This window comes from Protopterus annectens, chromosome 13.part0, assembly GCF_019279795.1.
Source record: "Protopterus annectens isolate FY-2018-M chromosome 13.part0, PAN1.0, whole genome shotgun sequence".
Taxonomy (NCBI): Eukaryota; Metazoa; Chordata; order Ceratodontiformes; family Protopteridae; genus Protopterus; species Protopterus annectens.
Genome location: NC_056747.1, coordinates 801,352,277 through 801,366,021, shown reverse-complemented (window position 1 = coordinate 801,366,021; position 13,745 = coordinate 801,352,277). Strand labels below are relative to the sequence as shown.

Here is a 13,745-nt window from a genome sequence, read left to right as displayed (position 1 = left end):
GATTTATATACAAGACTAGCGAGACTTATGAGTTTGTAGTTTCCAGGTTCTGTAGATGGTGCACCTCTGTGCAGAGGGATGACTGTTGCCTTTCTCTAGTGAGGCATGAAACCTGTTTGGAGGTTATAATTAAACAGCAATTCCAGAGGCTCTCAACCTTGCCTGCAGGAAGGAAAACCATCATTAGATCTGTCCTGAACTTGCACCCTAAGAAGATGCGATCCTGAGATGGGAGTCCGACTGGATTTCTTGAAATGTATTGTGAACCCTAGGCCCTGAAGGAGATGAATGGCCTCCACAAAGTTTTGACACAATTGATCCAGACTGCTGGCCAGAAAAAACAGATCACCTAAGTAAGGATAAACCTGAACTCCATGGACAGCAATGGCTGGGCCCAAGCACTTTGTGAAAACCCTTGGGGCAGTGGTAAGACCAAAAGGGAAGGCAGAAAAATGAAAGTGCAAAGAGCCCACAGAGGAAAAGTAAGAATTTTCTGTACTGCGGGTGAATAGGGATACGCAGATAAGCATCTTTGACATCTAGGGTAGCTATGAAAGACTGTGAAGAAATGAGAGGAAAAAGTGTCTGAAATTACAGCATCTGGAAAGAAGGCACTACCATGAAAGTGTTTAAGTGAGAGAGGTCTAGAATTGGTCTCCAAGGACCATCCTTTCTTGGCATCAGGAATGTTCTGGAGTAAAACCTCCTTCCTCTCTGATGCAGGGGTACAGGCTGAATAGTGCCTTGAGCAAGAAGCTGCAAAAGGATCTGAGGGAACAAATGTTTACAGGAAGGGGGCTGAGGAATCCTCATGAATGAAGGGATGAGTCTTCCAAGTCAAAGTTACCTGCTTGGATGATGTAAAGAACCCAAGCATCCTGAGCGATCTTTGCCCAGGTTGGAAAGGAAAGAGAAAGAGGTGTATGACTTGGAAGAGAGGGGTGGTTGTCATAGGGAGCAGAACCTAGCCTGAAAGGGCTGCTAAGTAGGAGGAGCAAAAGCAGTAGCTTTCGATTGAGGGGGTCTCCTAGTAGACTTCTTAGCCCTAGCACCACAGGAAGCAGCAGGGAAAGAATGAGCTGATCTCATTACAAAAGATGTTTTGGCAGGAAAATTCCTATGGAATTTGGGAACTGGTGAGACAAACAAGTGTTTCAAATCCTGAAGTTCCTTTTCTTTTTCCTGTAGGGCTTTAAAGAGTTCTGCAGCTGCTGAACCAAACAGAGCAGACTTGCCTAGAGGAGAATCAAGTAACTTAGCTTTTATGTCATCAGGCAATGACTGAAGCCTAAATCAGGAATGTCTCTTAAGCAGAGAGGCAGAAGCAGCAACCCTGGAGGATGCCTCTACAGCATTACAGCTGCACTTGATGTAATGTCTAGTTACCTGAGAAGATGCAGCCAAATGTGAGAGAACCTGTGACTTAAACCTCTGAGTCTGGCAACTACGCCAAAGCCAGAGAAAGCAAAGCCAAAGAATATCTAGACATATGCGTCTGGTAGTCAAATAGCTCTACTGGCTGAAGTAGCAGTAATATATACCTTCTTACACAGTCTCTCAAGGATTTTGCTTTCCTTATCAGAAGGAAGCAGCTTGCCAGAAGGAGACAAGCGAGAAGATTTGTCAGAAACAATGGAGAGACCATAGCTGGGTCAGCAGAGAGGCATTTAGAGAAACAAGAAGTTATGTACTCACCATAATGTTCGATGTATGTGATCCATCTCGCCTCACATTCTTACTCACGGGTTCGGAGCAGAGTATCGACTCTGACTCAGCCAACTTTTTATTTTCTAGCACGAAGTCTCTAATTGGCTGGGCTAAACAGGTATCCCATGTTGCACTGCTCCATAGCCCCAGATCTAGTTTGCAGCAATCCACAGTCACACCTCATGCACAACCACAATCCAGGAAGGTATAACACTATCCAGGGTAGTAAAGAAAAAACAACTAATATTGAAGGGTACTCAAGACCAATTATCACCTCCAGATCCTCCAGGAAGGGGGCAGGTGGGAGGGTACGTAAGAATGTGAGGCGAGATGGATCACATACATCGAACGTTGTGGTGAGTACATAACTTCTTGATGTTATGTGGTCCAATCTCGCCTACATTCTTACTCACGGGACAGCGTCTCCAGCACCTCTATCCTGGGAGGCTCAAAGGAAGATACTCCTGAGAACTGTGATCCAAAAGAAGCCCGGCCCCTAGAAGCCACATCTAGTTTGTAATGAGTAATAAAGGTGTGTGGAGAAGCCCACGTGGCCGCAGCACAAATATCATACAAAGATAGCCTGGCATGGTAAGCCATCGAAGAGGAAACAGCCCTGGTAGAGTGAGCCTTGACAGGGAATGGTAGATTTCTGCCTGCTGACGAATAGATGAAAGAAATACAATCTGAAATCCATCTGGAAATTGTAATCCTAGAAATAGGGGAACCTGCTCTACTTTCTGAAAAGGACACAAACAGTTAGACTTCCGCAGTTGTTTTGTCCTGTGTAAGTAGAATCGTAATTGCCTATGTACGTCCAACTGATGAAATTTAAACTCTGCCTTATTGGAAAATTGAGGGAAGAAAACTGGCAACTCAATAGACTGATTGAGATTAACAGTAGAAGTTACTTTAGGAAGGAAGGACGGATTAGGTCTCAAGGAAACCCTGTCCTTATGAAAGATTAAATATGGGGATTTGATGGACAGAGCTTGAATCTCAGACACCTGTCTGGCTGATGTAATGGCCATTAAGAAGGCAGTCTTCCAAGACAGAAACTTTAATTCACAAGTGGCAGCCGGTTCGAAAGGTGGTGAAGTCAGTGCTTTCAAAACAAAGTTTAGATCCCATGGCATGATAGGTTCTGACACAGGAGGCTGGAGTAACAAGGTGCCCTTCAAAAAGGCCTTACAGAGTTTATGGGCCATAAGAAAAGGCTCGTAAGAGGTATGAAAATTGGAAATAGCAGCCAGCTGGACATTAATGGCAGCAGGAGCAGAACCCTGCCGAAAGAGCATGGATAAAAAATCCAAAACAGCAGGAATTGGGGCTGTGTAAGGGTCCAGTCCCTGGGAATGAGCCCAAATAGAAAATCTTTTCCACTTGCTGGAATAAATCTTCCTGGTGGAAGACTTATGAGAAGAGGATAAAATGTGTACTACCTCAGGTGAAAAACGATGAAGTCTGACTAACGATGGAACTGGAGTAGCCAGGCTGTTAACCTGAGGGTCCGCATGTGTGTCAGTAGGTCTGGTACTGGGTCGAGAATCCAAGGACTGTCCACTGCGTACTGATGAAGAAAGGAGAACCAGACTTGGCGAGGCCAGTGTGGGGCAATTAGAATCATCTTGCTTCCCGAGGATATTGCTTTCTGAATCACTCTTGGTAACAGAGGAAACGGAGGGAAAGCATATAACAGACCAGGGGGCCAATCGTGGACTAGAGCGCCCCTGGGCGACTCCCCCTGTGGGGGGATCAGTGTGAAGTAGTTGCTGTACTTGGCATTGACGGGACTGGCAAAAAGTTCGCAGCAAGGCTGACCCCACCTGCTGAAAATCTGTTCTGCAACCCGGCGGTTCAGGGACCACTCGTAAGGCATCAGAATAGCTCTGCTCAGCCTGTCTATCATCACATTGGCCTTCCCCGGAATGTGCGTTGCCACTAGAAACCATTGGGAAGACACTGTCCACTGCCACACTTGCATGGCCTCTCTGCACAGGGGATAAGATCTGGTCCCCCCTTGCTTGTTCAGGTACCACACAACGGACATGTTGTCTGAGTGAATTGCAATCGTTCCCAGAGGAAGAGAGCTCTGAAGTCCTTGCAACGCCAGTAACACTGCTCTCATCTCTAAAACATTGATGTGCAGATGTACCTCATGATCTTGCCACGTGCCTTGGACCGTCCTGCCAAGATAATACCCCCCCCCCAATCTGGGAGGCATCCGTGATCACCGTGGCAACATGTGACATAGGAACAAACTGTTTTCCCTCGTCCAGATTGGTGGAGCATAGCCACCAACGGAGGTCTTGTTTGCACTGATCCGTGAGTAGGATCAAGTGGGAAAGGGGAAATTCCTGAAAGGACCACTGGGCAAAGAGGAGCCACTGCAGAAGCCTCATGTGTAATCTGGCTAGAGGCACTAACATGATGGTGGCTGCCATGGATCCCAGGAGCAGGAGAACCCATCTGGCCTGAACTTTCTTGAGGGGTAACAATGCGTGAACCAGACTCTGCAACACTCCTATCCTTTTTCTTGGGGCAGAAACACCCGCATTCGAACTGTGTCTAGCTCTGCACCTATAAATGTGACACGCTGTGAGGGCAGCAAGGCAGACTTTCCCCAGTCAAAGGTAATTCCTAGTCACTGACAGAGGGTAATGGTAGCATCCCTGACTCGAATGAGAAGATGCCTGGTGGGGGCGGTGAGGAGCCAGTCTTCCAGGTATGGAAACACTTTGAATCCTTGACGTCTCAGGTAAGCTGTCACCACCACCAGACACTTGGTGAACACCCTGGGGGCTGCGGTGAGACCAAAGGGCAGGGCATGAAACTAGAAATGACTGGCTCCCAGCTGGAAACATAAGTGACTCCTGGATGCCCTGTCCATTTTGATGCGGTAGTAAGCATCCTTGAGGTCGATGGAGCACATCGATACTTCTTTTCCCGGCAATGGAAAAATGGACTGGAGGGTGACCATTCGGAACTTGGACTTCAGAACGTAGTGATTGAGTCACCTGAGATCCAGAATGGGTCTCAGGTCCCCTGTTCTTTTCGGCACCAAAAAGAGTCTTGAGTAAGTCCCTAATCCAATTTGGTCTGAGGGGACAGGTTGGATGACTCCTTTTTCCAGCAGCTTTGAATTTTCTAGTGCTGCTTGATCCCTTTGACTGGGTGGAACATCTGGGATTCTCTTGACTGGAGGGGGCTCTGATAAAAAGGGGATGGTATAACCTCCGGTAACTATTCGAAGCACACATCGATCCTGGGTGATGCTTCCCCAGGCTTCCGGGTACAACGAAATGCGGCCCCCAACTGGCTCCGGAATAGCACAGTCGGACAACACATCAGGAACGATGGTAGGAAGACCCGCGAAAGGAATCGTGGTCTCCCGAGTTGCGGGGGCCTCCTCTGCCCCTGGGACGACGTCTTCCAGAATAGTCTCCCCCTCCTCTGCCTCTGGAGGGGGACTCACCTTGAGCTGCAGGGAAAGACTTCTGTGATTTTTTGAACCACATCTTACCTCCTCTCTGAGCCTTGGGGTAAGGCCTAGAAGGGAGGGAAAAATGGACCCCTACGGCAGACAGGGTCTTTCCCTCTTGCTCGCATCTGGTGAGGGTGTCTTTCACTTTGGTCCCGAAGAGTGAGGACCCATCAAAGGGGGCATCAGTGAAGGAAGACTTGAAGGCCTCCGCGAAATGACACAGGCGCATCCAGGCTTGCCTCCTGAGGGCTACTCCTGAACTAGCTGCCCTACTCACCCCTTGGCTACATAACATATGAGCCTCATGGACGAGTTGACAATCAAACCAAGAGTAGACAACTGGGCATTAACAGTCTGCGCTAACACCTCAGGTACGTTACCCGTTAGAGTATCTCCTAACTCCTCAAGGAGATCTCTCTGGAGCAGAGTAAAATGACAAAGGTAATTCAGCGACCGTCGGGTACACTTCCCGTACCGGTCCATACTCCTGGACTCCTTGTTAGGAGGATGGACGGAGGAAGAAGACTCTGCTACTTCCTGCTGAGTGGCCGCCGCCACCACCATGGCATCTACAGAAACCCCTTTGGACAGGAACTCCTTCCCCGGGGGAGCTGAAAGAAACTTATTAGGTCGTCTGGGTACTGGTTCCACCGCATCAGGATTCTCCCACGCCCTTCGACAAATTAAATCCAGGAGCTCGTCGAAGGGTGGAGACACCCAGGAGGTGGAGGGTTGAGCACCAAAAGCCTTGAGGAATACAGACTCCTCCTCAGAGGGGGTCTTGGATGGCCAGTCGCCTCTCTGCCTCAAAATCTCAAGGATGTCAGAGAAAGAGACGTCATCGGAGGATGACTTGCGGGATCCCTCTGACTCCTCGAGGTCGGTATCAGAAGTGAGAGACTCGTCCTGGGAGTCTGTGTACTTCCTCTTGCACAACTTCTTTCTTGGGGGCTCCTCAGGCACAGACTCTGATGGGCCCTCAGAAAGTTGGGGACCACTCATGGGGGTATCCCCAGACCTTTGGGCTCCGCCATCTATTGATAGGGGGACTCAGAGGCTCTAGCCGGGGTAGAAGGGGATGGAATGACCGATCCGGGCAATGTAACTAAAGATCTGGCCAGTGCGCTCCTCATGGCCTCGAAGGCGGGTCCCCCCGAATCCGAAGACCGACCGGCCTCCGAGGCCACGACCGGAGTCGGGGTTCCCAGAGCCGATGCGCCGAGAGGGAGGCTCGGAACAAACAGGAGTCCTGAAGTATCCCCCTCGGCCCAGACAGAGGAAACCAGAGTTCCAAAACCGGAGGACGGAGCCGACATAGTTGGAGCTGACGTCGGCACCGATAAAACCTTGAGGGGTATTGGAGCTGGCACAAGAACATCACTCGGAGCGGAGCACTCTGGCTCCGAAGACAAGGAAGTGCTCGGAGGAGGAACCATCGGTACAAGCATCGGGACAGGCTCCGGAGCCGAAAATAATTTTGCCAACACCAGCGACTGCAGGAGCCTCTGAACCACCCTATCAACGTCCAAATCAGAAAGCCTGGAGGATTTGGAGGAAAGAGATGGAGATTGGGATCTCCTGTCTGGAGACCCATGCCTAACACTGGGCGACCGGCTCCGAATGGGTTCCAATAGAATTGGAGTAGAGGTCGGTTCCAGCACAACAGATACCTCCTGCGGCCCTGAGGACAGTGGAGCCGAGGGGGTAGCATCCAGTTTAGAAGTCTTCTCCGGAGGCTCTGTGGAGACAGACTGAGCCGAAGATCTCTTCTTTGCCTTAGAAGTCTTAGACTTAGACTGAGTACTCGAGGAAGAGTCTAAAGACTCCTCAAAAGAAGGTTTTAGAAGACCCTTCAGTACAAGTTTGTTTTTCCTTTCCTGTAGCACCCTCGGACTGAAGGTGTGACAAAAACTACAGGACTCTTGTAAATGAATTGCCCCCTAGGCAGTATACACAAATGGAATGTCCATCAGTAATGGACATCTTGTAGTTACATTTGGAACATTTCTTAAAACCTGAAGGTTTATGTTCCTTTTGATCCTTAGACATCTTAACAGAGATTGGTACATCAAAAACAACACACAAGCCACAGAAACCTGGGAAAACAGCAAGGCGGGAAACTACTGTCACAACAAACAGCCAAAGAATCTCTAATTCAAATGGTTCTTTGGGAGTCTACACACACTCTAAAACAAGGGGGGGGGGGAACTACTCTCTACACAGAAAAAGAATCGAAAATAAACTTTACACAAAACAAGGAGGACTAGGTCCTCTAATTTAAATGGGCCTAGCCCGCCGGAACAGAAGGGATACCAAAAAACACTCACAACAAATACAGAACAACGAACAAGGAAAAATAGCTATTAAAATAGCTTTTGTTTGAAAAACCACAATTTTCTGAGAGAAAAAGGAAGTTTTAAAGGTACTTAGCCACAGCCAAGCGAGACCACATCCTAGCTACACGAGCAGCAAACGAGATCTGGGGTTATGGAGCAGTGCAACATGGAATACCTGTTTAGCCCAGCCAATTAGAGACTTTGTGCTAGAAAAAGTACAGTTTTGTACCTACCATAAATGTAGATGTCCGATAGGTATGCATCTGCAGTCATAACATATGGGTTGTCCTGCCTCAGGCAGCCCTTCTGTCGGCCGGATTCCAAAGTCTGGGTCTGGCCTTGGCTGATGTCGCACTTTCCCCGACGTCAGAGCGTCTGGGGTATAAAAGCATCAGCCGACGCCATTTTCCTCAGTGTTTCTTGCCCCAGATGCCAGGAGCCCTCTAGGAAGGCCAAATTTGGAGGAATGCAATAAATTCCAAACATTTTCCAAAATATATACATATAAATACAAACAAATGAACCATAACAGATCCCCCAGCTAGCTAATGGAGGGGTAAGTACCCTGGGAATACCACAGAGGGGAAGGAGGGAGGGTAAACCTGACTGCAGATGCATACCTATCGGACATCTACATTTATGGTAGGTACAAAACTGTACTATGTCCTTCAAGGATGCATCTGCAGTCATAACATATGGGTAGAATACCATAGCCAATCTGGGGGAGGAGGGAGGAGGTACTAAGAAAAGGATGGTGTAGTTAAGATACCCTGCAGGACTGCTGTAGCAAAACCTGCTCTGGATCTGGAGTATAAAGGTAAATTGTAATGTTTGGCAAATGTATGCACGGAGCTCCATGTAGCAGCTTCTAAAATGTCCTTGGTAGCCACCCCTCTTAGGAAGGCTGTAGTGGTGGCTGTGGCCCTCGTGGAATGAGGCCTAATGTTTGCAGGAACCGTCTTTCCATGAAAGGAGTAACAAAATCGAATGCAATTTCCTATCCACTTTGAAACTGTCTGTTTGGAAATTGCTTTTCCTTGTACCCCAGCAGCATATGCTACAAGGAGTTGGTCAGTCTTTCTGTAACTTTTAGTTCTGTCCAAGTAGTAGCGTAGTTGTCTGTGTATATCCAGAGTGTGTAGAAGTTTTTCCCCTTTATTTTGTGGATTTGGGAAGAATGTAGGCAAGTGAATAGCTTGGTTCAGGGATACCCTAGATACCACCTTTGGCATAAAAGTAGGATTGGTTCTCAATTAAACTGTCCTGATGGAAGATAAGAAATGGCTGTACTGCCATTAAAGCTTGTAACTCAGATACTCTTCTTGCTGAAGTTATGGCCAGAAGGAATGCAGTTTTCCAAGACAGAAACTGTAGATCCGCCGATGCTGCTGGTTCAAAGGGAGGAAGTGTTAGTTTCTCCAGCACAAAGTTGAGATCCCAAGTAGGTAAAGGGGGTTTCCTTGGAGGATTGATTTTTTGATTCCTCTCAGAAATTGCCTGAGGAGAGGGTGCGAGAAGATAGGTGGATCAACATTGTATTCTGCTGAAATTGCTGAGGCATGAATCTTAATGGAAGAATAGGACAGGCCATCGTGGAACAATTCTGCTAAGTATTCCAGAATATGTGCCATGCTCGCCACTGTCACATGTAAGCCTTTTGTTGTGTTCCAAATGAGAAATCTTTTCCATTTTGCTGAGTATGTCTTCCTTGTGGAAGGCCGGCGAGCTTCCATAATAATGTCCTTTACTCTCTGTGATAAGTTATTTTGAGGGGGGTTTATGGAATTTTCCAGGCAGTTAGCTGCAATGTTTTCAAGTTGGGATGCATGATCTTGAAATTGTTCCGTGTCAGAAGAAGAGGCCATAGAGGGAGAGGCCATGGTTTCACCTGTGACATGCTCCTCAATAGTGGGTACCAGTGCTGCCTTGGGCAGTCTGGAGCTATCAGAATCACTCTTGGCTGTTCTGCCCTGATCTTCAGTAAAACCTTGGACATTAATGGGAGAGGTGGGAAGGCATATACTTTTAGAGCTTTCCAGCTGAAAGAGAGTGTCTCCACCCTCCAAGCTTGTGGGTGGTATGTCCTTGAGCAGAATGTCTTCAGTTGATGATTGTGGGGCGAGGTGAACAGATCTATCTCCAGCTTTCCCCATGCTTTTGTTATGAGTAGAAAGATGTCTGGGTGCAGCATCCATTCGTGTGCATCCATGGTAGTTCTGCTTAAGCTGTCTGCCAGTGCATTTTCTTTCCCTGGCACGAACTGGGACTGTAGTTGGATATTGAGTTTAAAGCATAGTTCTCATAGATTCATGGCCAGCCTGCATAGAGGGTAGGAATGCGTGCCTCCCTGCTTGTTTACGTACCACATGACTGTGGTGTTGTTTTTCCTTATTAACAGGTGGCCTTGATGGAGGAAAGGTTTGAAGGCCTCGACTGCGTGTATCACTGCCAGCATTTCCTTTTGGTTTATGTGCATGCGCAGCTGCCCTTGAGACCATAGACCTTGGATACATTTGCTCTCCATGTGTGCTCCCCATCCTCGGTCTGAAGCGTCCGTGGTGATGGTTTGTTTTGTTTTTGGTTTGTTGAAAGGCAACCCTCTGTTGGACTGGCAGGCTTGAGCCCACCACAGGAATTCCTTTTGAAGGCAAGGAATGATTGGTATCAAAGTTTCCAAACTGTGACTGTGCTGAGACCATACACTCCTTAGGTACCATTGTAATTTTCTCATATGCAGCCTGGCTTGTGGAATCAGAATTATGCAGGATGCCATGTAACCCAGGGCCTGCAGGATTTTCCTTGCAGTTAGCTGAGTTTGTCTTGTCAGATTCATGAAGTAATCCGGAAGTTGTTTTGTTTTTCTTCTGTGAGAAAGGCCATTTGGGTGGTTGTGTCTAGATCTGCACCCAAAAAGGTTATCCTTTGGGATGGAACAAGTCTTGATTTTTGGATGTTGACTGTGTATCCCAAGGCCTGTAGTAGGTGGATGGCATAGGCCAAGTCCTTTATCAAATTTTTCTTGTTGTCCGCTTGTATAAGGTAGTCGTCCAGATATGGGTAGATTTGAATCCCCTGAAGTCTGCAGTGTGCAATTACTGATGCCAGGCATTTCGTGAATACTCTGGGCAGTAGATAAGCCAAAGGGCAATGCTGAGAATTGATAATGCTCTGATCCTGCAAGAAATCTGAGGTGTCTTCTGCAACTTTGTCGAATAGGGACATGCAGGTATGCCTCCTTGAGATCTAGAGTCACCAGCCAAGACTCCTTGCCCAGCATGGGAAGAAGTTGCTGTAGGGTCAGCATCTTGAATTTTGGCACAATGAGGTAAGTATTCAGTGCGGACAGGTCGAGAATAGGCCTCCATTGATTTTCTTTTCTTGGAACAAGGAATAATCTGGAGTAAAATCCTTGGCCTTGTTCTGAAAGAGGTACCTTTTCTATGGCTTTCATTTGAATTAAGTTGTTGATCTGCTTTAAAGCCTCTGCCCTCTGATTTGGTGGCAGGTTTGGCATTCCGTTTCTTCTTGGCAAAGTGTGGAAGTGGAACCTGTATCCTTTGTCTATTATTTGCAGTGTCCATGTGTCCCTTGTAATATAATGCCAGTTTTTTGAGAATAAAGAAAGCTTTCCCCAAGGGTGCTTCCAATTGAGCCCTGGTAGGCGGAATCAAAGGAAAGTCATTGAGTCTGTCCAGGTGTAGTAGTTGTTGTTGCTGTTCCTGCACTACCTCTCTGGTTGGTAGGCTGCCACTGACGGCCTCTGTAGGAGCCTCTAGCTTGCCCTCTACCTCTGGGACGCCTGTTCCTGCCCCTCTGGGATCTGTCCGAGTCTGGAAAGGACCAATTCTTAGTAGGCCAGTTTCTGCTGAATCTCGGTGGTTGTACTTGCAGAAAGTTCTTAACTGTTTGCACAGATTTTGCCTTTTCTTCAAACTTCTTTAAGACCTCCGGAGCCGAGGAACCAAATGATTTTTGTTTTTCCATTGGAGCATCCAGGAGTTTAGCTTTAACATGGTCTGGTAAAGATTGTTCCTTCAGCCAGGCATGCCTACGAATAACTGCCCCAGTCATAGCTGACCTACATGAAGCTTCCAGTGCATCATAACCACACTGCAAAAAATGATTACTAACCTGCTGTGAGTTATGTACCAGATCCTGAAGGGATTTACGGTCAAGGGGTTCAGAAGAAGAAAGCTTCTTATGCAATTCATATAACAAATACTCTTGGTACTGTATCATATGAAATTGATAATTTAATGCCCTCACGGAAAGAGTTGCAGAAGTGTATACCTTCTTTCCCCATCTCTCTAAAGCTCTAGACTCCCTTTCAGAAGGTAGAGGATTTTTGGCAGTGGCAGCTGCAACCCCTTTAGGGCCCTGAGAAATAGTATCTGGGTTTGCAGAATGGGCCTTGTACAGATGTAAATGAGAATCCGGGACCCTGTAGTATCTATCAGGTTTGGCAGGTGCAGGAGGGAGAGAATCAGGGGCTGTACTAACATCATTGTACACATCATCAATAACATTCAAAACAGGAGGTATAGCTAAGGGCCTATGCTGAGGTAAATGCAAAAAGGTCCTTAATCTTTTTTGAGAATCAGAAAATTCCTGACCCTGCCATTCAAAATGTTCTCTCATAGAGTGTAGTGTCTCACCAAAGGAAAACTCTTCAGGAGGGGAGGCCGACGGGATAGATTCTTCAGCATCAGAATCCTCGTAGGCCGAATAAGCCTCCTCCTGGTGATCTGACAACTCAGATCCATCTGTAGACTCATCTGAAGAGTGTTGGTCAGAGGGCTCAGTCCTGGGCCTTTTGTCTGGTGGTGGGTGAGAGCCCCTGTCCGGGTGTGGCTGAGAACCTCTAATTAAAGAAATAAGATCCTCTGCAAGGCTGAAGATCTGAGAACTAGAAGAAGGTCTCTGAGAGGTAGTCCTTGGGAGAAAAAGCTTTAGGGAGTTTAGCAGCTTTAGCCCTGGAAAAAGCCTTAATGGACATGGAAGCAGGGGGTCTAGCTGCACCACGTGCAGGAGTAGACTTGTCCAAAGGAATGGTGTCGGACATTTCTTGGACACTGGTTTCGGTAGGTAGCTCAGTAGCCGACTCAGTCGGGGCCTCCAGGGCCGCGGTGGTCGGTTGAGTGGATTCGGTTAACGGAAGTTCAGAGGACTCGGTTTCGGCCGAAACCGAGACACTCGCGGTAGGCCTTACTGTGGTTTCAGCCAAAACCGCGGGCCGCGAGTGTCGGTCCTTGTCCTTCCGTTTTTTCACCAAATGCGATGTCGGAGTCTCCGACAGCATCTTATATGCAAAATTAGTCCCCAAAGAATTCCTCTGCAAACTCCGACCGACGTCTAAGAGTTCGTCGGTTGAAGGAAGCACAGGCTGAACAGGCCGAGACGTCGTGGTCTGGGCCTAAGCAAGGGAGGCAGTAAGAGTGGAAATCCTTATGAGGTATTTGTTCCCCACAAGTTAAACAATTATTTACTTTATCTGACATCGGCTGAGGCAAGAAAGAGTCCCCAATGGGGTACTTAGGTTTTTCGAAGTCTTCGGTAGCTGAATCACAGGATCTGACCGACCGGCACTTGCGAACTGCTTCTGCTTCGGGCACCGCGCGGCAAGAAAGACTGGGGAAAATGGTGTCGGCTGATGCTTTTATACCCCAGACGCTCTGACGTCGGGGAAAGTGCGACATCGGCCGAGGCCAGACCCAGACTTTGGAATCCGGCCGACCGAAGGGCTGCCTGAGGCAGGACAACCCATATGTTATGACTGCAGATGCATCCTTGAAGGACATCAAAAAGTTGGCCGAGTCGGAGTAAGAATGTAGGCGAGATTGGACCACATAACATCTTGCAGTTATCTAGTACTTTATAAAATCTATCAGTCCTCTTAGGAGCAGGGGCCTGGGAGTCAGGTGTTTTGGAGGAAGAAGCAAAAGTGTCCAGGAAAATTGGAAGAACTGGAGAAATAATAGAGGGAGCAGAAACCTCCATTTGTAGCACATCATAACAACTTTTTTGTTCCTCGGAAATCTGGGCGGAATCCCATTTGAAGAACTCCCTCATCTTATTAATGTTTTCTCCAAAGGAAAGTTCTTCACCCTGGGGAATATCCCCTGGATGATATGAACAGCAGCAAACTGCAGCTGGCAGCAACACACGGAACCAGACTGCAGACTGTACGCAAGAGTCAATCTTCCAAAATGGTGGCGAAA

General features: G+C 47.6%; 1 protein-coding gene across 1 annotated transcript in view; it reads right to left on the bottom strand.

Annotated features, from left to right (window-relative positions):
* The window catches only part of CLTC (clathrin heavy chain), a 2,794,584-nt gene that overhangs the window by 575,854 nt on the left and 2,204,985 nt on the right, over positions 1 to 13,745 (bottom strand). Inside the window, exons 30-31 of the mRNA XM_044054892.1 lie at positions 13,688 to 13,700; positions 7,186 to 7,198 (exon numbers count right to left, since the gene is read on the bottom strand). Of these exons, the coding sequence (XP_043910827.1) occupies positions 7,186 to 7,198; positions 13,688 to 13,700 (26 nt within the window). The remainder of the gene's footprint in view (positions 1 to 7,185; positions 7,199 to 13,687; positions 13,701 to 13,745) is intronic.